Genomic DNA, 25,290 nt, shown 5'->3' on the forward strand with positions numbered 1-25,290 from the left:
CTGCTAGATTGTAGTTATTGCCAATATCCATCCATGGAGCCAGCCCGTCGATAGCAAACTTCCCCTACGAAACGGCCGTTGCAATGGACCACGTAGTGTTCCTCGAGTTTGCCGCAAAGCAGAGGACGTACAAAGTGTTTGGAATAATGCACAGATATTATCACTCCCTCATATTTTAGAACTTGAGTGATGTAGCTGTTGAATTTGTGTCACAAGCAAATTTTATTAATTTTTTAGTGTCTGGCGAACAGTACAATGTCAGTTGGACAGAATGGAGCATATACGCTTTTTTTTTTTTTCAGAACGATACCCAGACTGAAGAAGAAGCAGAATTACACTACAAAGAGATTAACATCAGTTGCAGGCAATCACCGGACGCCTATGACACCTCATATGGGACTTTTCAATCCAACATTTAAAGAAAATTACGAAGAAAGCTTGTAGCACACGTGAGAGATTTAGATTCCAGGTTAAGAGTAAGTTGGCTTACGATTTGGGAGTACATTTAAAAGTGCCTCACAGATTTAACAGGCAAAGATTATCAAAACTCTGTGAAGAAGCACCCAAAAATGTCTTAGACAAAACCTCAGAACACAGATTTGATGTGTCGTGTCAGGTCCAATAAACCGCAAGTTGAAAGCTTTTTAACCATCTATTTTCTTTATAATCATGTACTTTTGATACATAAACAGACAACCTGTATTTTGTTGTATGGCCTATATTACCCCATTCTTCTCTTAACACCTGCCGAGCGGTTCTAGGCGCTTCAGTCCGGAACCGCGCTGCTCTATGGTCGCAGGTTCGAATCCTGCCTCGGGCATGGATGTGTGTGCTGTCCTTTGGTTATTTATGTTCATGTAGTTCTAAGTCTAGGGGACTGATGACCTCAGATGTTAAGTGCCATAGTGCTTGGAGCCATTTGAACCATCTGAATCTTAACACCTCGAATTATGTCCTAGAAATTCTTTTCTTGGTTTGTGTCGTTTTGGTTAGCAATTCTTTTTCACCATTTAAACAAAAACGAATGTTCAGGCAACTGTTTTATGCAGTTATACCATATTTAAAAAGAAAAATAAAGTTTTCTACCAATCTTGGCTTACGGGACCCCTACCAGGCGCCGTTCCCTAATCTGAACCGTATGTTATTCATCCACGAAAGAAGTGGACTCGTTCGACCGATTCTTCAGTATTGTTCATTAGTATGGAACCCTTTCGACGAAGGATTGGCTCTGAGCACTATGGGACTTAACTTCTGAAGTCATCAGTCCCCTAGACCTTAGAACTACTTAAACCTAACTAACCTAAAGACATCACACACATCCATGCCCGAAGCAGGATTCGAACCTGCGACCGTAGCGGTCGCGCGGTTCCAGACTGTAGCGCCTAGAACCGCTCGGCCACCCCGGCCGGCGAAGAAGGATTAGTAGAATAGATACAGAAGATCCAACGGAGAGCGGCGCGTTTCGTTACCGGAGATGGTCAACAAACTCCAGTGGCAGAAGCAACAAAAGGGGCGTTGTGCATAACTGTGAGGTTTATCGTTGGACTTTCGAGAGCGTACATATCAAAAAGAGTCGAACAAAGTATGATTTCCTCCCCCATGTAACGCTAGAAGATCACGGCTAGAAAATCAGAGAAAATAAATGTTATATAGGGCTTTACCGACAATCTTTCTTCCCATACGCCAGTCGCGAGTGGGACAGGAAAGGAGTTTTAAGGTGATGGACAAGAAGTACCCTCCACCGCACACCGTAATGTGGCTTGCAGAGTAGAGATGTAGATGTATATACGTGCATGAGAGACGGTAACAATGTGTTCGATAATCTTTTTGTAGATTTTCGTCAAACTTGTGTTCAGTACCATATAACAAATGCGCTCGTTCGTATCTAAGCAGGCTTACAACTCAACTGAGCGGAGGTATAATGCATAACATTACTCTGGCTGGAGAGTCATCGACAGATTAAATCAGACACTGCATGTAGTTGAATATCCAACATGCACCCGCCATGGAAGTAACATGAAAACGATTGCTTTGATAACTGAAGTCGATAATTCAGTTTAATAATCGTGATTTTTACCAGTTAAATTAACATTTAGGAAAAATAACCAAGTCACTATAGATGTCTCCAACGCTATAGAACGTCCTGCTATGTAGACCTATGCAGTGACAAAGAAGTGATTTCTTGTATGCTTCGGGAAAGCGGGATGGGGCCACTACAATTCACGTTATTTATTTCTTGGACACAAAATAGTTGGTCTGTCAGACTTTCCAGAAATGAGGTGGTTAAAAATAAGAAAATGTTGTGCAGAGAAATATTGTAGTAGTATCTCGTCAAATACAGAACAAACTACCAGCCTAGTGCACAGACGGGTAACTAGCTCCGAATTTCGAGCAACTTAGCTTTGTGATCCTCCCGAGATGTAAGAATGCAGTAGCTTTTGAGAGCACGATTAATTACTCAAAAATGGAATCGGTCAGTCGATACAAATACCTAGGAATAACCATGCATGGGGAACGGGAAAATAATCTAGTGACAGAAATAGAAATGGTGTATCAACTCTCATTTCTCCTACACTTCCTCCATGAATGAGAACATAATATATGAAAGCTCCCGCTGCGCGCACTGCTGCGATTTGTAGAGAACACAATGCGTTCGCAGTTATCTTGATCTTTACCCGTTTGCTACGATCTGTATCCTTTTCCGCTACTATGAGCAAGGTTAGCACTAGGCAGTGTTATCAAATTTGCTAGTTGGCGAGACCAGTTATAGTAGTCAAAATATTTTTGTTTTATTTGTTTGTTGCCATTTACGTGTGACCTTCCACCTAATGGTTAAGACAGGTCGAATTTTTGAAAATTAGTGCCGTCCTTTCATATGGCAACGCAGCAGGAGGAGTGCAAAATTTAGCTCTCTCGTTTCCTTAAATCGTAAACACTATGTCTCGGGATAATATGAATTCCCATTCAAATCACTATCTATCAAATACTCTTAGATGTTTCGTGGATACTCCCCATCTCTCAGTACATTTTGATCTACATCTGCGAGTCACTATTAAATGTGTGGCAGAGGGTACATTTTATTACACCACACAGAGTTTCTCCACGTCTCACTCAAGCTTCTACAATAGGTTCAAATGGTTCAAATGGCTCTGAGTACTATGGGACTTAACTTCTGAGGTCATCAGTCCCCTAGAACTTAGAACTACTTAAACCTAACTAACCTAAGGACATCACACACATCCATGCCCGAGGCAGGATTCGAACCTGCGACCTTAGCGACTGTAGCGCCTAGAACCGCTCGTCCGCCACGGCCGGTTCTACAATAGGAACAGTACGCATTTGTGAGAGCTACTATTAGTCTATCTTTACGATGTATGTGGGTTCTGTAAAGAGTGGGGTTACATAAAATTCTCTAATCAGATTCTCTTTTCTTTTTCCTGTCTTTGTGAGATGTGCAGGATCTTCTTTCAAGGGTCTGCCAATTTACATTTTTGGTCCTCTCTCCCGCCAGAAAAACTCGCATGTAACCGTCTGTGCCAACCTTCTTTGCATACGCTCTATATATCCAGCTAGTGCCCTTACTGAATCCTGAACACTTACATCAGTGTTCCAGTATGATTCGAACTATTGTCTTCTAAGTGTTTAACATTATAGAAAACTCGTGTTTTCCCACTAGCGTACTAATGCAGCGCAAAATTTTACAAGGTGCGTCAGAAAAGTTCTTTGAATGATTCCAGAAAATAAAGGAAACAGGAGTTGCAAACAGAATACCTTTATTGACCTTCAAAGAAATCACAATTACTTGCAACACACTTCTGACATCGTTTGCAAAACTGTTGGAAACTGTCAGCAAACACTTCGCTCGAAGCACCGTGGTCACGCGTTGCTGAATATCCGCATCGTTGTAGGAGATAAGACCTGACGTAATCAACACCATGCGGAGACTAAGCGACAGTCAATAGCGTGGCGTTCATCGTCTTCCCCGCCTCCCTCGGGTAGAAATTCATAAAATATCAAGCCCTTGCTGTCGAAACAGGCGACCATCGTTGTCTTATTTTGGATTTTGCCAGTCGACGTTTTTAGTGGGTCGCCGGATGTTATTGGAATCTCGAGGTCTTGTCACCTGTAATGATGCGGATATCCAACAACGCCTGGCCACGGTGGCTCGAGCAGTTCCACAAGAAACGTTTCCAACTGCTTTACAAGCAATTTCGTAGTGTGTTGTTGCTAATCACGATTTCTCTAAAGATCAGTAAAGGTGCTTTGTCTGTAAAGCTTATTTGCTTTGCTTATGAAACCATTCACTCAACTTTTCAAACTCTCATGGTATTAAATATACCTACCAGTGAATCTATGTGATCATTCCACTTCGTAGCTATAGAGTCATTAAGACAGAAGTCAAAGAGCGAGAATTTGACCTACATTTGTGGAAAACGTTCTGGGAAAATGCAATGCTTCCGTAAACGTGATCCCAAAAAAGACGCAAGTGAGACCAATTCCAGGTTGCTGTTGGAGTTTTTGGAGTCCTTACCAAACAGTCACGAGAACAGACATCGAACTTAGAGACGCGCTGCTAGTATGGTAATAGGTCGGTATTTGCCTTACGGAAGTATAACAGAAATGCGCTCGAAGAAGACTGAGCGGCCATTATGCTGCCACCGACGTATGTATCATGAGAATAAGATACGAGAGATGAGGGCATATACAGAGGCTTATTGACAGTCATTCCCTCGCTTAGTACGCGAGTGGAATAGGAAAGAAAATCTATATAATACTAACAAAATGTACTGTCCGCCATGCACTATATTGTGGCTTCCAGACTACAGACGTATATGTAGAAAGAGGAATACCGACCGATCTCACTGATTTCAGTTTTTCGGTTCAGTTCAGTACCATAAATTTCTGTACCTGTTATGTGGAAATTCTAACACGAATCGTACAAATTCAGTAATCATGATAAAAAGCAAAGATTTAAATTACGAATAGTAACATAGTATATCACAGCAACTGTTGTAAATATGTGAGGAAGATACAAAAGAGGATGTTGAAAATATAATTAAATAAAACAACATAAGTGTGTAACTTTCAATTTTGTTTACTACAACTGTTACTCGCAGCCTCATGGTTCAGCTCATGGTTCACCGACTAACTAGCTACAACTAACACCACATCTAGACCTACTATTTCTAAATTATTCTACATTGCACCCACTGATATGTGCGTCTGTCGGCAATCCCTGATTCTAGATATACCCATGTAAGTGGGCACTGAATTTTTCACTTACATTTTAGTCGTACCTGTAATTTGCTACAATACATATAACCATTATTGCTACTATTCTATCTTAATCTTACAGTTTACTGACTTTAATTTGATACTCAGAGCGTACACTCGATCTTAAGGATTTGCTTTTCTTGAAGTGCTGTGAGCAACGAAATTAACTGTGGTCCGTAGATTGTTATATTTTACAACTGTTTGCAAATCGCAATGTAAATCTCTGCATTCCCTCTCTGAAGTACCTGAAGACGACATGATCAGCTGAACCTTCTTCACAGAGTGGTGTGTTACTACATCCTACTCGATTAAATGCCTCTGACAATGACCACGACGGGTGAATAGATGCGCCATTTCTTGAGTCTGTCAATGCGTTCTGGGCCTATTTAAATGCTTGGGAATATGCTGTCTACTCGTCTCGCGGTGCTTCTAATGTCCCAGTCTGACTGGCATTGGTCTAATCTGCTGTCTCGTACGCGTCTTCTATTAGCTATACAGGCTCCTGTGATTTCGTGTATACGACCGTATTGTTCACATCACACAAAATAGTAAGCTGCCTCCTAACATGTAACGATATCCAACGGATATATCCAGAGAATCACTAGTAAACTCTCGTCAGCAGAGTTGGCAAGTATCTCAATTTGGGCGGGATTCTCCCGATTTTTTTCTGTAGAAAACGCGAGTTCCAATTAAAATTTAAAGAAACATAAAAATCCCCTTTGCACCGGAACGAATAATATTTCATACAATACAGTCTGTTTCTTATGCGAGGTAAGAGGCACTATATAATATGTAACTGAACTTAAAAATGCAGCATTCAGTCCTAAAAGACTTGCATTCGAGAGCCATTCAGAGTCTCAACTTTAAGTTGGCCGATCAGCCCCCTAAACCTGAATGGCTGTAACCTATATGCCAGCTTATGACAAAAAAAGTCCTCAACCGGCAGAAGTCCACAAGTTTCTGTTGACAGACATTTGTTTTTGCAACATCCAGTGTTACCCTCATAGCTGACAATTCTGCGAGAGGTAGCCAGAGTGTGCTTTGTTACTGTGTGCTGTTTTTCACTCTATTTCGAGTGTTTCCTCGTGTAAGTATACGTAAGTGTTGCAGTTACGGTCTTTATTAAAACTATCAATACCTATGACGGTTTCAGTTTCAATTGCGAACATCATTTAATTCATTTTCACGTCCGACTTCTGCTTGTAGAAGCAGCTGTGGCTTGTTCACCCCGCGTGGTGGTGGCGTGTGAGGTCAGGGGTTGAGGTCGGCTAGCTTACGTCAACCTCAGCAGCGAGTCAGAAATCCATCGAAACACCTGGTTATTGTTACTACTGGCGAAACATTTTTACTACTGGATTCGCCGTCTGCAAAACTAATGAAGTACCATCGCCTAAAAAGAAGGAAAGTGAAAACCAATTTTAATGACATATAATGTAAGGTTTACTCAAGGCTTCACAAAGGTAAAGATGATTAGCTATAATGTTAACTGTGTTTTATGCGTCTCATTGTTGTTGTAGTTTAGTGTTTCTCACTGAGTCGAAAATGATGTTAATGGCACACGTTAAAATTCTCAGTTTTGTTCACTTTAAAAGAGTGCTCGAGAGGTGTACGAAAGCCACCGGTCACCCTCAGGAATACGCTCCACTATATTCGTCGCAGAATTGTTCTGTTCCACTCCAGTCGAAAGTGATGCGCCCAGACGCTGGTGGCGAATCGCACAATAGCGTTGAATACAGCTTCGTGATATGATCGGACAAGGTTGGCAGAAACAGAGAAAATAGATGGAGGGCGTCCATCGTAGCACCGGCGAAACGTTTGGAAAACGTTTAAGCGACCACCGGCAGTAGAATCCGCGATCCTCAGACACGGGGGCCGTGAAGTGTCCGCGTTGTCACACGCGTCACGGCGGGAGGACAGGCGGCACGTGGCAGTCGTTTAGCGGCTAGGGGAGAGGCTTATTAACCGAGTGTCTAGGCGGCCTGTAAATCTGTTGTAGGCTTCCTTCCCTTCCTTCCGTCCGTCGACCTCGACGGAGACGCTATCGATCCCGCGGAGGAGATCGCTGGTGAAAGTCAGTGGCGGGGTCGGGCCGGCGGGCGGGAGGCGTGGCAGAGCGCACTCCGCGATTGGCCGGAGGGCGGCCGGCGCTGAGTGGAGGGGGGTGAGGGCGGAGCAAGATGGCCGCTGGGCCGGGCCGCGGCGCGCGCCGGGCGGCGCGGCCCGCAGTCGCGCGCGGCCGCCCCTAGCCAGCGGACGTCACCGTCGTGGACGCCGTCGTGAGGCTGGCGACGCAGCGGGGCATGACCGTGGACGAGATGACGGTGAGCGACAAGCTGGCGCCCGCAGCCATGGTGAGCCAGCAGCAGCAGCAGGCGACGCGCTCCCGCTTCATGATCACCGACATCCTGTCGAGCCCGGGGTCCGGCGCCAGCGGCGGCGGAGGAGGGGTCGCGGGTTCGGGCCCCGTGCACGGCGCGAGCTCGGCGTCACCCTGCTCGTCGCCCGGCTCGGGATCAGAGGGCCCGCGCGACCTGTCGCTGCGCTGCCGCGCCGCCCACGCCGCCCACGGCGCGCCCCCCGCGCCGCCCGACGCCGACCTCAGCGACGGCCACGAGAGCGGCACCGACTCCGGCCTCGCCGCCGACTCGCACTCCGTCTGCTCCAATGGTTAGTACACGTGTGCACCGCATGCCCGCGCTGTGTCGACCGAAACACCCTTCTGAGGACACATACTGCACCGTTACATAGTGGAACATTACAGTTCTAGCAGAAATGCTACCAAATGACCATTGCTGTAATGTCTGGACTGTTTGACAGCCGAAATTTCGTAGCCTTTACTTCGTCAGCTGTTGTACAAATTACCCTGAGATTACATCGCATTATTTGCCAGTTTCACAAAGGATCTTCGTACTGTCACTATCTTCCAGAAACTATCGCTAATCTCAGGGTATGCCCGCATTGTTAGAGTCCTTCCACATAAGTTATTTTTGTACACATTTTTAACGAATTTGATTCTTGGTAAAAATAAATTGATGGGTAGCCTGTCATCGCTGCTGACATTTGTTGTAACGCACTTTGAATTGTCTCTCACTAATTCCACGTGAAGTGCCGCACCAAAAATATATTATCCTTTGACAGCGTCATTACGAAGGCTGAAAGTGCGTTTAATAACAGTCAGGTCTAGAATGACTACTTAGTGCAGGTGCTAAATGCTTCGGTGCTAATTGCGATGTTCATATTTGTTCTAATCTCGGTGCCATAGTGCCACAATATACGTTTGTCTACAGCAACTGTTTTTGTTGGCTCGTTTAGACACTGCCTTTATCTATGCAGTTACGTTAGACGATAGCTGAGAGTAATTTAACAGTTTTACTGGCGGTGTGGCACTAGTTTCTGTTAACCGGGAGCAAAAATATCGTGCAGAGTATTCTCTCGTCCGTCGGCGATACACGACGTCAGGAAACCGGTAGATAAGGTTGTACAGTATCTAATCTGCTGAGCAGTAGCGCCTTCATCTCGGAAGTGTTCTCACCTTCGGCATCGAACGTCGTGGAAATTAATAGGACAGTGCCCGCAGCTATAGAAATGATATGAGATACACAGTTAGTGGGCAGCGTCCTGTTGCCGCTCCTGCCGAGTTGTCAGGAAGACTAAGTCGCGCCCTGTTGGCTGCAACTGACGTTTTTACACACCGCGATTACCGGGGAAACCAGTCGCGCCGGCTGGTTGCTTGTCGTCGAGTAATAGCTCGTTAGAGTCCTCTGGCTTCGACAGCAAACTAAGCACCGCCTTCCTTTATTTCTTTATTAGTAAAGCCGAAGCCCTCTGTCCATTAAGACTGGCGCTCCGTACCGTGTTAGAGCGCGCCTCGACTTCTCCCACCTCCGTGTGCCGCCCGCGACAAGGGAGAAGCTCAGATAAAAAGCTGACGGTCGCCTATAAAAATCAGCGCCGCTACGGCTAGCCCATTCCAGGGAGCTGACGAACGGCTTGTTTAATCTGTACGCTACGCTATCGCACCATTTTTCTAAGTAATTGTTCCGAATGGGAACAGCGTAATGCTTTTTCCTTCTCGCGTCCTTTGATCAGCATGTGTCCTTGGCAATCATCGGCATGGGAGCATTTCAATCGTTCCCTTCCCACATGAGGACTCTTGCCTTCTCAGTTCTTGTTCTTCTTTTCGTATTATTAACTGCCACTATTGTATCAGTTGGCATAACGCAACTATAACTCCTTCATTTAAGCATTAAATCGTATTCTAATAGTATATGTTTGTTGTTTTTACGATTTCCGGCGTGTTTCAGAGCTAAAATTCGATTCAGCCCAGTTCTAGCATGGTATCTACTTCAGTTTTCCATCCTCTTTCAGCTATTAAATATTTTTGTTTGCATTAGTGATGAGTCTCCTGATTCGCATTTCCACTTTTGTATTTTGGTGTTATACTGCAGAACTTTTCCACAATTGTAGTAGCAATCTTTTCAATATCAGTATTTGATAACGAGGAATCCATTTCTCACTCGCTTTTAGTTTTATTCTTCAGTATTTTTTGTCGTCGTGGGACATGTTTTGAATATTCTTATTTTCCTTTCAGTTAATTTTGTTTCGTGACATATTAATGTTATGAATCCGTGCGAAACTGTAGTATGGCTGATTTATTATAAAATCCTTGTGAAAAATAAGCACCAAATTATGACACAATTGTAATTGAGGACGAAAACTAAAATTTGTTCTAAAGCGTGATTGGATGTGTTGTGTGGGTGGTGCACACGGGACCTGACGTGGTATATTAATTTCTCATGGTACCACGCGGTCACGCACACATACGAGTCTATGCTGTCTGGAATGTTTCACAAGTTTGGCGCTTGATCCTGTAATTCATTGCTACGTCATTTTATTATTGTTGTGAATGTAATTACTAACTGTAATGAAGTGTGAGCAACTGCAGAATGACAGTGTTGAATGATGTCATATTATCCAATACAACGTTACAAAACCATGTGTACAACTGTACTAGATGCAGTCTAGTAGTATTTCAGAAGATTTCATTTAGACGCCAGTGTTTGAGAAGATGCAGTGTGATACGTTGGTACATCTGTCTCAAAATGGGGTCGCAACTCTAACAAAACTGCCATTAGTTCAAGTGTTTATAGTAATCCTTTGCCTCGGAAGTTTCTCCTCGTCGGCTACCGAAAGTGTTCGTAGTGTAACACTCAGCGGGGGACGGCCAAAAGTAATATAAACTTTCTGTACAGTATGTCTCAAAAATTGGTAGCAAAAATGTTGATAATACGTTGTTCTAAATACGTGACTATTTCTGTGAACACCTTCTTAGGCCTTCATGTACAACGAAGCCCTTTCCAGGTTATAGAAAGAGTTTATTTGTGTATGTGCAGCGTTTTGTATACAGGCAGTAACATTTGCATGTCTTTACAAGGTAGCCTTTAGGCGTCGAGTAGTGTTTTAGGTAGCTGGAAGGATGAATTTAGTTGCTTGACCTTTTCCCAAAAATTAAAAAGCACTATGTTCGCAGCACACGATTCAGTCAGACAGCTACCGTCATAATGATTTTACACCGAATGTGGGATGCGCGGATACTCTACACGAAAACAATTCAAACAAAGCTTGTTGTGTGTATTTTTGCTAGATATTATTGTTGACGAAAGTCGGCTCACTGAATTTTTCCCCCAAGCAAAAATCGCTTGGTCTGCAATATTAATTGTAGATTACTCGTAAAACGACAATTTCAAATTAGTTTTCCGATATCTGCAGGTACATATCCGTAGCGCTAGTTTCAGGCGAGCAGTAATTAATGTAAATAATGATCTGTCCTGTAGCGTGGTGACTGACGCGCACGTAGCCTGCATATGCCGTCAGTTTGTTCTCGTGCCGTATTGTTTAATTTAAATAAAGCTTATGTGCTTCACCTGTGCTTTCTGCACGCTTCACTTGTGTTTTAGTACACTATTCTGGTTTTAATTAGCCATAAAGAAAATCTCTTCTTCCCGAGTATTAAATTTTATGCTCTATATGTCAAGGCATTCATATGGTGAACTCCTGTTTTTGACACACCACGCTTCTCAGAGATATTTAGTACGGCCAGAATGTTCACCTTGAGTGTTTAATATTTGTACCGGTGGGCTGAAAGAGGCAATAGCTACACAGTGATACATGTCGAGTCTTTTGGGGGCAACATTATATTTTTATACCGTTTATGCATTCCCGATCAGTACCGTTATTCGTAAATGCACTTGTCGCTGCCCACACATAAAGTACTGAAACCGTTTCTATCCACAACGGAAATTAAATATGGATATTCTATTAGATTTGATATACTGTGTAGTAATATCTCGGCCGCGCTTACAGCAAAAGGTAAAACTGTGATAAATTAGACATTTGTAGTACCTAAGATGTAATGCAAGACTAAAGTTATCCGCCTCGGTAGCTGAGTGATCAGAGCAACGTATTGCTAACAGAAGGAGATCGTGTAAGATCCCCGCCAGGTCAGAGATTTCCTCCGCTCAGGAAGTGAGTGTTGTGTTGTTCTTACGTTCGTATCGTCATAATTGACAATACACTATTAAGTTGACTCTATGGGCACGTCCTGAAAGCCAATAAATTCGCCGGCCGGAGTGGCCGAGTGGTTCTAGACGGTACAGTCTGGAAACGCGCGACCCCTACGGTCGCAGGTTCGAATCCTGCCTCGGGCATGGATGTGTGTGATGTCCTTAGGTTAGTTAGGTTTAACTAGTTCTAAGTTCTACGGGACTGATGACTTCAGCATTTAAGTACCATAGTGCTCAGAGCCATTTGAACCAATAAATTCAAATTAAAAAAAACTACAGTTACATAGATTAATGGCCTGATCTCTGGCTAATCCTACAGCTTTTTTGTGGCAATGGATGTGAATTTTTCTTCTATAAAATCAATATGTCTGTGGGAATTTGCAGAATCGTTCGGATTTCTGGTTGAACTGCAGATCCTCCTCTATATGAACGGATGAATCAGTTCACAAAGTACGACAAGGCTAATAGAGCCTTCCGGTGTTCAAATCAGTGTTCGTGTTGATGAGTGATCAGCTTTTTAACTTCTAAGAATACGACGTATTCATCTCCATCTCCACACGACACTGAGTTACCAATATCATGCTGACTGCCTTCCTCAGGGCACTATACGCGGTACTATATATATAACACTTCGCCTGTGTACTCCGAACACTTCTGATTTGCTATTTCTGCTAGTCCAGAGCAAGATCTCCAAGTGCGTCGCTTTCAGGATAAGTTATGTTGTAGTACTGTAGCAGCAGTTCTCCGGGAAAGGTCAAGAGATCGTGACCCGAGGACTACAATTTGACGCTAATGTAATGTGCATGTTTTATGCGCTATAAAAGTGCTCAGATTGCACGGCTGTGTGTATGTGTGTGTGTCCGCGACGGCGTTTATCTCTCCGATCGGCCCTGACCCATTACCCGAAACCAACACAACACTTAAAACACTTTCGGCGTCCATCCGGTTAACCTGAACAGCTTTCAGTTTAACACGCAAGTCGTTAAGAAAATTCTCTGTCGGCCGCACGCGTGTTTCCTGACTATAAAGATCGTTTATATCAAAAACAAGCGCTGGTGCGACGAGGTAATCGTTGCAGCGATGGCGAAATTCCCTATCGATGAACAAAGAAAGTACACGAGGGCCTATCTGACACGTTACCTTTCTATTAAACAGGTGCGGCGTGGTCTAGCGTGTCGTGCGAACGACGCAGAATTATCGTCGTTTGAAATCTATTCGTAGGCGTATCCTCGAGTGCGTTGGGATGGGTGTGTGATCCGTTACCTTATAAGCAGCGTAACACACCTTCGCGTACAGGCCCTCAAGCACCAGCCGTATGTTAGCCGCTTCCATTTAATTAAGACACAGAATTTGTAATTAACGGTTCTAGGAAGTTATATCCAGATGCGAATCGGATAACTCCAGCTACGGATCTCGTCAGGCAGTTTCGGAATAATATATTAATTACCGAGCTGCGCCCCTGCCTCGCACACTAGTCGAGGAGCGAGTGGTTGTTAATAAATTTTGCTTTACAGTTGAGTTAGCCTGCAGCGTGCTGGGAAAGGAGGAGCGAATTATACAAGGGAGAAGGTCGAGTAATTACCGCGGACAGCGGGCACTCGGGCTCCTTAGTACAAAATGTCAGATCTGATTACGCCGTCGCCTAAACGCCGCCCGGAAACCATGGCGCTCAGTTTACCCATGAGGGGCGGTCGCTGCCGTAGCTACCGATATATCTTTTCCTTTGAACGTCTCCTTACCATCTAATATTGTTCTGTAGGTTACTGCAAATTTCACCCACGCTTAGAGTTATACAGAATGTTTAAGATCTTTAATGGGAGTTGGGTTGTTTGGGGAAGGAGACCAGACAGGGAGGTCATCGGTCTCATCGGATTAGGGAAGGGTGGGGAAGGAAGTCGGTCGTGCCCTTTCAGAGGAACCATCCCGGCATTTGCCTGGAATGATTGAGGGGAATCACGGAAAACCTAAATCAGGATGGCCGGACGCGGGATTGAACCGTCGTCCTCCCGAATGCGAGTCCAGTGTCTAACCACTGCGCCACCTCCCTCGGTAAGATCTTTAATGCTAGAAGAGTCATAGCGATGTTTTCAACGATCTTGCGCGATGGACGTATAATCAAAAGTATGTAGAGTACTTCTAGCATACTTTTCCTTGTTTCTCATATATCGCATCTGGCAAATGCTGGGATGTTTTCATTAAAAAATTACCAGTTACCTATGCTATCCTTACTTCGTTCGAGGTTACGCTCCGTCCCGATGACCTTATAGTCTACCGGGTATTAAATTTTAATCTGCCTTTTCTTTTTTAACATTCCCTGTTCGTGTTTTCATTTCCATATTTTGTCTCTTAACGTTTTTCGCTTACGAATCTAGACGAAACCGTGGTGTGTGCGACAAATTATGAACCTCTCGTCAGACGACTATAAGTATTTCGTTTCCAGTCCTCAAATAGCACTGAAATGTCAAACCGCTCAATTCACCCGGCTTTCATCGGTAGACCTTTTTTAATCACTTCGTCATCGGCAGGACCTCAAATGCTTATCTGTCCTACATCTTTCTCAACAGATGTCTGAAATTTCCTTTCGCACCATGATTTCTTGTAATAACTCACACTTTCAACTCTGGAGACGGCAGAGGAAGTTTTCAACGGGTTCACGCACACAAATAGATAGTGAGAAAAAAATTAGTAAATGTGGAACGTTGAAATTTATTCCGTATTTATGCGTTTGTATTCTGTTTCCGTTGAAAAGCACGCTGCAGATTTCCTCTCCTGTCCTTGTCCAAACCGAACTTATGCTCCGTTCCTAGCCGTCTTGTAGCTGAATGGGCGTTAAACCTTATCTTTCCTCCGCCTTTTGTTCATGTGTGCTGGTCATTTTTGACTCCAATAATCGTGGATATTCTTTATGTATCTTACAAACCGATGCGAAATCCGAGTACATCTACCAAAATGGGACACATGTGTTAGAATTGACTATCAGTTTCATAATACGATGGTAATAAATATTTCTTACAAATCATCATAAAGAACTGAATTATCAAATACCGTACAATTTTGCAGCACCTGCACCTATTTGAAGAAATTTTTACGGCATGCTTCTTCTTCGACACTATTTTTTGAACTTCTAAACGTTAGCAAGACGTTATCGGAAGGTTCAGGCACGGGAATACAATGCTAGAAAAACAGGAATCTTCCTAGTAGACCGAGAATATTGCTCGCCGTATAATGGTACTGCTCAAGGAGAAATGAGAGCTCATGGTATTTTCTTACGCTCAAGGTATTTGTCGTTTCCTTTTTGCTACCGTATAATGATAGAATACAATTTTCTTTGTGTTCGAGAAAACTAGTAATAATAACTAAAACAAGTTTACAGAAACTTTATCCATTACTCTACATTTCCTTTGCGGTATGTAGTGTGACCTGACAAAAATATTTAGTGGAACTATGTTAGCACCTTTTTGATGATTGCGCGGTGTTAACCTATGCCCTACTTGGATAACTCATCTTTCTGGTTTATTCAAGTGATGTTTTAACGTTGCAAGTGAACTCCGTTTTGAAACTGACTCTATCAGTGCAGGTTAGAGGTATTTGACATTTTAACTAGCGTCCCATGGATGTAGTTTTATATTCTCAGCCCTGCAGCGTCTCCAGTAACTCATATCATTTTCCCGATGGCTGCCTCCAGTTCTTCATTTCCTCTATTTAAGTTTTTTTTTACACTGCAATCTGCAAAATTTTTTTTTCCTGTCTGTAATCTTCTAACAATACAGTCTCTCTGTATTTTCTGAATGAGTGCTGTCGTCTCAAAATAACCATTCGAGAGGTTTTTCAGATAGTATGTTTGCTAATTTATGGTTTTGTTTTTGTTCATCAGTACATGTGATGTAATGAACAGTTTGATTTTGTTTATTATGCTCCCAGATTTTTCTAATATAAGGTAATCAGTCTCTCCATTTGCTGTAATTTACCAAACGTGGATTCTGTTATCAGTGACCTTCGATGTTGTATGACTTTGGATGGAATGACAGTGCTAAACTAAGTTCCTCCTTGGAAAAATGTCCTCCAGCTTACCAAGAACTTATATACGAACCTCTGTTTCAGCTTGTCGCCTAACACCCTCCTCTTTGAGTGTTTATCATGCTCAGCATCATCAACATCTAAGTGAAGTATCCTCGTCTCTGTTTTAACCTACAGTCTGGTGATCCGCTTAGTACCACGCTAGTTAACCCCGAAAGTCTCGGCACGTGACTCAGTATGTTATCCCTTTTTCCAATGACATTTCTTCATTTTGCCTAACGTCTCTTTATTGTCTGTTTTACTTTCAAATTTCCTCGGATTCTAAGTTTTTTTAACGTTCGCAGGTTCCTTCCTTATGTTATATGTCTCTAACTCTAAATGTAACACATTCATTCAGTCCCAGTTTCAGTAAATTTAAAGTTTTCTGGCATTACATTAGATCAATATCTGATACAGATACCACTGGACAAGAAAGTGCAGAGAATTGACTCGTATTTTCGATGAGTGTCGTTTAAATCCCCATCCTGTTTTAATTCCTTTAAATCAATTTAGCTGAATTTCGGGATAGTTCCTCAAACAAAACGACTGTCAAAACTTCCTATTATTCTATTACAACTAAGTTATTTTTCCTTGTTTAGTGACTTTAATGTGGAACTGATCGTTAAAATGTACCTTTAGTGAAGATATATCCTTTCACTGAGATTGTATGTTGTTTATGGATACCTTGCTTCGGCAATATAGCGTGATTTTTTTTTATTTTTTTTGACTAAACTGTCTTCTATGGAGATCACATTATTAGAAACCTACCGCCGTTCAGGTAAGGGGACGGTACATTCGTACTTTGCCGTAACAGTTTTATATCATATGCGGCAGCCTATCCAACGGCTTTTAGTGTTATTTACTTGGTTTAAAGATTGGTTTTTTCCCCTCCGTATACAGGTAATTCGAATCGATGAGAGGCACAATTCGAGGTATTTGCGTTCCTCCATCGCTGTGAGAGGACGTAATTGAGTCGACATGAATTACGAGTAGTTCGCCTTCCATTCTTTCCGTTATTAGAAAGCATAATTACGCGGCGCAGTACGGGAGGCGTTCTGAACGCGGTGTCGCAGTGGAAACTTCGATCCTCGTGAGAAGCGGGCCGGTCGTAATAGTGAGTGCCATGATTGGGAATATTGACACAGGAATCATGGCCGGCCACCAGTCAATACACGCATTTATTATTCAAAAGCCAAACAGAGCGATGTGTCGGCTCTATAAACGTATTGCGCTTATATCGTACCTCGGGCAAAACTGTGTGAATAACGTGTTTGCTAGCAACGTTACAAAGAGCAGTAATTGAATCAAACGTGCGCGATGAAATATTTAAACGGCAGGCTCGCACTATGTGACGTTTGCTAAATAGCTTCCAAAATGCTCTCGGAGCGACAAATGACGCTTAATCGAGCTGATACATTTCATATTACATGAAACGAGCGATAAATTAAACAATATCCGTGCTAAAGGCCGCGCACAAAAGGTGTCGTCGTGCGTACTACAGAAATATTGTATCAAATTTGGGCTAATGATTTTTTAAAATTATTATTCGCACGAATACCGAATAATTTATGCGCTCGGATGGACAGCTAAACGTTACCGTCCGGTTCCAAACGTTTATCACCCTTTCCGTGTCACACCTACGATCAGATCACAATGTGTTAAATTTCCATTCGCTGTTAAATTTGACCAAACGATTAAAGTTGACGCCGCTGCATGTGAAACGCCTGAGAGGAGACAACGCAAAATATTGTTTCTCGTGGGGGTTCGGACTGAAAAACGGTGAGCCAATCCAGAATGTGAGTGTTTTATGTAACAAGAGGCCGGACGAAAGTGAGGAAGACGTTGCAGATAGTGAAATCGCTATTTGTTTAAAACATTCGCAACAAACAACTAATGTTTACAACAATTAAAAACTTCTCACACTTCCCTGTATCTTTATATCGTAAACAGAGTACCTAAAAACTCTGTTCAGAAGGTGAGCAGTTTGAATTTAGTTACGTTTGAAAAAAGCGAAGTACAAGCTGTTGGATTCACAGATTCTGTTATTAGTATTACGTTTCTCAATGGTGTATATTTCGGGCATTAGGCTCATTCTCAGTGTTCCAGCTTATGAAAAAATAGTTGTCATATTTTGGCGTGTCACCTAAGGTAAGTTATAATAATGCTTGAAAGACACAGTACACACTGAGTGAATACAAGCAATTTTTTTGTTATTTCTCCGTTATCGGCCCGTGGTGATGGCGTGTGAATTGTCTTTTTTCTTTCACTTCATCAATGGAAATTACTGGCAGTTACAGCTAAAGAATTTTTATGTTGCCGAATGCGGAAACAGCATTCCCGAAACAAAACGAAAACCAATGAAGGACATGTAATCGGAAACGCTAATTTCTTTTAACTACGCCTTATTGCTATGAAAGTTATAAAGTGGAACGTGACTAGTTTACAGTACTGGGACTATGCAGTACCATAACTCTATTTGTTGCTGACAGTTTCTCGCTTTCACTGTTGTCACGGATAAGAAATAAACGGTCTAACGGAGATAAAATGTATTCTCCACACCGAGTACAGGCCTCAAACAATGCTAATATCAGACGTATTAGCCTCCATTGAGCTATATTTGTCTTATACGTAATTTTCGATAAAGTACTAAATTCTATACAGTCAGGAAAAAAAGGTTACGCAGCCAACTGCGGGGCTGTGTAGAGGGTATGGTTTTCCATGCTGAGAATTTCTCGTACACACTGACTACAGATTTCTCATCCACCTCGCAGTTTTACAAGACGTGTCGTGCTTTGACCCCAAAGCCGGAGTATTGGCAGGTGACGTGCTGTCAAAGAGACGGATCACCGGCTCGCGAAGCGGGGTTGACAGACTTGCTTCCACCTACCATCAGCCTGTTACGTCACGGCCATCTTCTGACGGATATTTCCCCATCTTCCCTGAGAAGCGCCATTGTCTTCTGAAAAACCAAAGACGCGTGTTTAGGAGCAGTAGATGTCTAGTCGTGTCGTTTTTGGGTATAGATTTATCTCTGATACATGTTACTATACAGATAGCACAGGACGTCTGAGCGTTTTATGCAATTAATTACCATTGATTGTCGTAGCCATTCTTAAAGAACCGAACATAATATTTAGAAGCAAAATAGCTGTTTGATACAAAATACGCTTTCGAAAAGCCGTTACTGTGCCGTCGCAATCATGAAGGCCTTAGATAAAAACTGAATGCTGTTTCAAGAAAAAATAAATTACGGTGAGCGCTTTTAAAAGGTGTTAAAATGAGCCCAAGGCAACAAAAGCACTCGAAGATTATCGCTGTATTATGCCCATCGATCATTTGTAACTTACTTATCTCAATATATTTACAAACATACACCGTGTTTACCTACGTTTGCTGTACGTCAGATTATTATTCTAACAGTTTTATGTCGTTGCGTAATGGGATATCCGTCTACTTCCTTTTCGTTTCGTTACCCACTCCATGGGATGGTAAAACTTGTTGCGCAATCGTTCTCGAATTCATTTTTCGAATTTAATACATACCCATTTTACTTCACTGCATTATACTATAAACTTCTGCACTCTTGCGAACAACGGTCAGAATGGATTCTAGCTTTCATGACTCATTGCCTTATTAAAGTTTTTGTTCCCCTGTTTGCGGTTTCGTGACAAGAACGATTTCATAATCTTTTTGGAACTTATTGTGTATTGTTGAAAAGTGCCTGCTTTTATGTACACTTCCTACAGTGTACACAAAAATATAATCATATTGGCCTATTTGCTTTGAACATTGTCTTCCGGAATGACAGAGTAGAGCACGCGACGGAACACAGGAAGCGGACACGGCCGTTTATTGCGTAATTACTGCGACGTCGACCCGACTTAATCACCGTAAAGGACTTTCAACAACTGCGCCAGGTGAGCGCCACATCAGCCAAGTAATGCCCAATAATATTTAAACTACTTTTACATTCATCCGATTTTTGGCAGTGAAAGGCTGAGGTTTCTGAAAACAAGAATTTTAACCAGTATAGGGCTGACGGAGTCAATGAGGATTCGAGCAGAGTGGAGAACGTATGTCTTCTGAAGCAGCATTATGATCTGTCATTCTCTTGACTCTTACGTGGTCAGTGCGGATTACAAATTTGTATATCATCTACTTTTTGTTATCGTCGTCATTAACCAGTAGTCTGTGATTTTCTTGTCTTAGAAATCATATTTGTGTTGGACAAATATTGCAGCTACTTTACCATTCGCAACTTGTACCGATTTTTCTTAATGAAACGGTTAAGGGATCGTGATTTGGAGTTCTTCTACATGAATAAAACGTTGTTGTATAAATTAGATTCAGATTTTCAACAATCTCCTCATCTTGAAAGCAGTGGAAGTAGAGACAGTCTTTCACGTCGAGGAGAGGTTAACGTCAACTAGCATCGATAGAATGGAGATTAATTAACTCGAGGGATTTGTCTCAGGAATTATTTAAATTTAGTTTTTCGAGTTTTAGCACACTTTATGTTCATTATAGATGGTCCACCATGTACTGGCTCATCGTAGCACGTCCGTCTGCGTCAATCGGCAAGAGGGAATTATCTACCGATAGCTAATGGCAAAACCATTTTAGTGATTGTAAAAGTTCGCGTTATTCCGTAGGGATAGGGAAAGAATTGTACCTTATGATTCCATATACATGATATCTCCCAGTTTAAAAACGTTTTAGTCACAGAGAATTGCCGCGCGGGATTAGCCGAGCGGTCTAGGGCGCTGCAGTTATGGACTGTGCGGCTGATACCGGCAGAGGTTCGAGTCCTCCCCCGAGCATGGGTGTGTGTGTTTGTCCTTAGGATAATTTAGGTTAAGTAGTGTGTGTGCTTAGGTTCAAATGGTTCAAATGGCTCTGAGCACTATGGGACTTAACATCTGTGGTCATCAGTCCCCTAGAACTTAGAACTACTTAAACCTAACTAACCTAAGGACATCACACACATCCATGCCCGAGGCAGGATTCGAACCTGTGTGCTTAGGGACTGATGACCTTAGCAGTTAAGTCCCACAAGATTTCACACACATTTGAACACTTTTTTTTTCACTGAGAATTGTTTCACAGAGTTTCATTCCATAAAAGATGGGAGGTCGACGAAGTTACGTATCCACACATTCACGCGTCGTGCAATATGCTTTAAAGAGAATGCCTACCAAAACTTTAGAAAGTTTTTTGCTGGTCACAGAGTTCCTGGCACCGTCTTGAACTTACGAGTCAGATACCATGCGGGGTCCAGAATTCAAGTTTTTACTGGTATGCTATAGAACAAACCATCTTCTGGTTGTCCTTAACGCAACAGTGAAAAGCCATCTATTTGTTCTGAAAATATTTGCTTTTGGATTACCTGTAAATCTTGGCCTTGGAATGAGGAAAAGATTCCTGGACTGGCCTGAGGTGTTACTGAGTCTATAGGAATGAAGCAGGCCCTAATCTCGACTAGAAACTGAAAGTTAATTCACCAGTAATTCGATAAATGTGCAAACGTGCAAACAGTTTTTCTCAACAGCTTGAAACTAGCTTTAAAACTAGGCAGCCGCTCTAAGCCTTATCGGCGCATGTACGTATGTATATAAGCACTTTACGCGCTCCTTATCTCGGCGGCTATTTGACCGCTATCGTGCCGATATCAAAACCCTCATTAGGCCACTGCGAGCGACAAATGGGGTTTTTCACCCGGCGAGCCCCCCCGCGGCAGCGACAAGCACAGAGCTCTAAGCCCTCCACCACAGCAGCGCCGGCGCTTGTTAAGCGCGTCTCGTTTGCTGAAATGAATCGGGACTCAACAGTGGTCGAGTAGGCGCAAGAAAACGGAGCGGCGCAGCGTATGTCACTCGCGTCTCTGTTTCCATATTTCTTCACCTACGTAATACTACAGGCCACTATGAATTTCTTACTAGACGGCATTTCATAGTAATACTTGGGACATTTTCGTCATGACTAAGAAAACGCTGGATTTAAAAGATTAATTTGTTATTTACTAGCAAAATAATCAATTACTAAATCAATAAATGTACTCGAAAACTTTCCAGCTTTTTAAAACTTGCAGTAAAAGAAGGTTTCCCTAAGTGTGTAAAATAAGTGTCCGAGTCTACATTTAAATCTACGTGACTACTTTGCACACTTAAGTGTTTGGCAGCAGATTTGTGGAACCATTTTTAGACTTCTTCGTAATCTTTCCACTCTCGAGCAGCACTTGGAAAAAAAATGAGGGCGAACTCTGGTTTCTATTATTTTATTACGATAGCCATTTCTCGTTACGTAGCTGGGTGTCAACAGAATGTTTGGCACTCTTTCGATAAAGCTGGTGATTGAAGTTTCGTGAAAAGTTCTCCCCGCAAGGAAAAACACCTTTGTTTTAATGATTATCGCCTCAATTAGATTGTCGTTTTCGTGACACCTTTTCCTCCATCCCGTACTAATACAAAACGAGCTTCCCTTCTTTAAACTTTTGCGATTTCTTCCGTTAGTCCTATCTGGTAAGGCTCCCATGCCGCGCAGCAATACTCTACAAAAACAGAGAACTGTAGAATAAGCAGTCTGTTTAATAGATTTGTACGATCTTCTAAGTGTTCTGCCAATCAAATGGAGTCTTTGGTTCGCCTTTCCCACAGCATTTTCTATGCGCTGGTTCCAATTTAAGTTGTTCGTAACCCCTAGGTAATTAGTTCAATCGGAACTCTCTAAATCTGTACGCTTCATCAGAAACTGAAATATAAAGGATTTTTTTCACTCATTTGATTTGAACCTACGTTCACCTAGCCATTTATTCAAATCTCAGAATAGAAAGCAGCAGGAAGACGTTCGGAACGTTATGCAGTTTTGCAGTAACGACCAATGCGTGTGTGAAGGTGCATTATCGTAGAGGAAGGAAACGTTTCTATTTTGTGAGACGAATGTCAGACCAAGCTGCATCTTTCAGTTTGTTCAGTTCAGAAACGTAATACTCCACGCCCACGAAGGGGGTGGGGGGGAGATTCGTTCCCCACATCACGAGAATCTCAGAAAACGATATCCATTACTTTTCATGTAGACGGAACTGTTTCTGATTTATTTGGTGATCTCCCCTCTTGTCATTTGCTCTTATCACTACATCGTGTCTTCAGTGTATAATGATGAATCCGTGTTTCATCTGTCGTTATGAAACGTTGGACGAACTCAGCGCTATTGTGTTTAAACAAGTCCGAACACTCTTGAGCAAAGCGTACGTTAATATAGCAAAAAATTCTGTAAAAATGTGGTACGGTATCACACCTTTGCAATGTTGTCGAGCTCTCGTACCATGAGTCAGCAGTCATTAGGTACGACTCTGTGAAATTATACGAAAACAGTCTTGTTAATCGCACGGAATAGGTAATTCTTAATACTTATCATCACTGGATGCACGACCCTCCTCAATTCATTAGGATATTTTAATAATGAATACAGCTCTCCTTTTACAATCCTTGTGTTTTAACTTATTAACAGAATGTAGTTCATCATCGCTCATAATTCAGTTTGACTCAATCTTCATTGATGTCTTAACACTCAATTCACTCAATTGTTATGACTGTCACAAGCAAGTAACAAAAAATCATTGAAACTTCACTGTGTGTCACTGAAAGAGTTGTATTTTGCAAAGATCCTAATATGTTAGCCACCTGCGTAGCATTTCTATTCCCGGACGAGAATTTCCACAGCATCCCTCGTGTTACTAACTTCACGTGCTACTCCATTCACAATTGTAAAAGTGATTGTGTATCGATACAGTTACTTTCTTGCGGTCTCTACGCAAATTGCGAGGCGTCTCAAGAAACGTGCTCACTCCGATGTTTCATAAGATATTCAAGGAACTGAAACATAGAATTCTGCAGTTTTTGGTGTATGAATGTAACATTTTTATTGACTCAGATACTGAAATAATTTTTTGAACAAATGCTTTATTGTCTTTACGTCATTCGATAGTCCAAGAAATGAGGGACGCAAATCTTTTAGAAGCGAAGTCTTCACAAAAATAAACAGGAAATATACAAAACGTGAGAGCAAAATCTGCCCACACACTGCAGATTGATGCTCATCATGCGATCTTTTCGTGGGCATGTAAATGTAACTGTGTTATTTCAGGCGATTTCTAGCTCAATTTCAGCACAATTTTCAGCCATTTTGCATTGAGATTCCCTGCGGTTATTACCGTGTATTATATCACTGTATGCTTTTTCACGTTCTATGGAATGCGATTTAACAAAATATATCGTCTCATTAAAAAAAATCATCATTTCCCCGATATCTCAGTTGGTAAAAACGTTAAGAGAATTACAAACACTTTAAAGTAACCTTCCAGTACTGTTAATTCCTGGAAACGTTATTTCTATAACTGAAGTTTGTTCGTTACATCGAACACACAGTGTAAACACGTCGAGCCCAATGTAATAATTATTCAGTCTACTATTTCTCTATTTTCCACATTCCTTTTGCGAGAACAACTTTGACATTTCTTACAATTGCTCTCATTTATGCTCACAATTCAGCTCTTTATTATTTCTGTACTAACTAATTGCACTGCTTACAACCCTTTCAAAGAAGACACTGAATACTTTCCCGACTCTCCGTTCATGCTACCTTTTTGAGGAAACCATTCTTCAAAAATTGTTCGTACGAGAATCTTGTAGGTGTTTCCTCTTATAGATGCAATAAACCTTCTCCAGAATTGTCTAAGTAAATCGATTTCTTCAAGTCGCTTTCATATAACAGATTGACGTGTTTCCTCCACTTGGTATTGCTTTGTGATGTTGGTTCTACATCTTTAATCAGTGTCAACGTCGAGAGGCTTACCATCTAAACTAAAATTGAGTGCTAGTTGATTATTGTTCTCCTTAAGTGAATTATTTTACGCATATCCACGTTTAGTGAGAGTGGTCACTCTGTACGCCAAGTGTAAATATTATATCGATGTTATTCTGAATTATCCTACAGTAAATTAGATATGTCGCTCTCCTATAATCAATAATATAGTAATATAATAATCCCAAGGTTAACCCTGCGTGTTGTCAATGGTTTTTACATACTGGTATCATTCACATTCCTATTACGCTTCCCGGCTGAATTCTCGACGTACCCTAGCCTCCGATGCAGTCTCAATGCTTTAAGACTGTTATTTCAGAGCTTCCTAGCGCTATTAACGGATAAAAAACAGGTGTAAATAATTGTCTACATGGTTTTAATTACGCTTTGCTTCGTCTTATTACTTCTATATTCGAAAACGCGGCGGGATGGAAGGATGCTCTGCGATAATATCATTTTTTCGTAATATTTCTCTGTGGTATAAGGACAAAAACTGTGAATATAAATGTGTATTATATTTGTGTTGTGTTCCAGCAAA

At 41.9% G+C, this 25,290-nt stretch overlaps 1 protein-coding gene across 1 annotated transcript in view; it reads left to right on the forward strand.

Moving 5' to 3' along the window:
* The first annotated feature begins 7,519 nt into the window (after positions 1-7,519).
* Positions 7,520-25,290, forward strand: part of LOC126471234 (homeobox protein B-H1-like) — a 177,303-nt gene continuing 159,532 nt past the window's right edge. Inside the window, exons 1-2 of the mRNA XM_050099358.1 lie at positions 7,520-7,693; positions 7,754-7,941. Of these exons, the coding sequence (XP_049955315.1) occupies positions 7,575-7,693; positions 7,754-7,941 (307 nt within the window). The 5' untranslated portion in view covers positions 7,520-7,574. The remainder of the gene's footprint in view (positions 7,694-7,753; positions 7,942-25,290) is intronic.

This window comes from Schistocerca serialis, chromosome 3 (assembly GCF_023864345.2).
Source record: "Schistocerca serialis cubense isolate TAMUIC-IGC-003099 chromosome 3, iqSchSeri2.2, whole genome shotgun sequence".
Classification (NCBI taxonomy): domain Eukaryota; kingdom Metazoa; phylum Arthropoda; class Insecta; order Orthoptera; family Acrididae; genus Schistocerca; species Schistocerca serialis.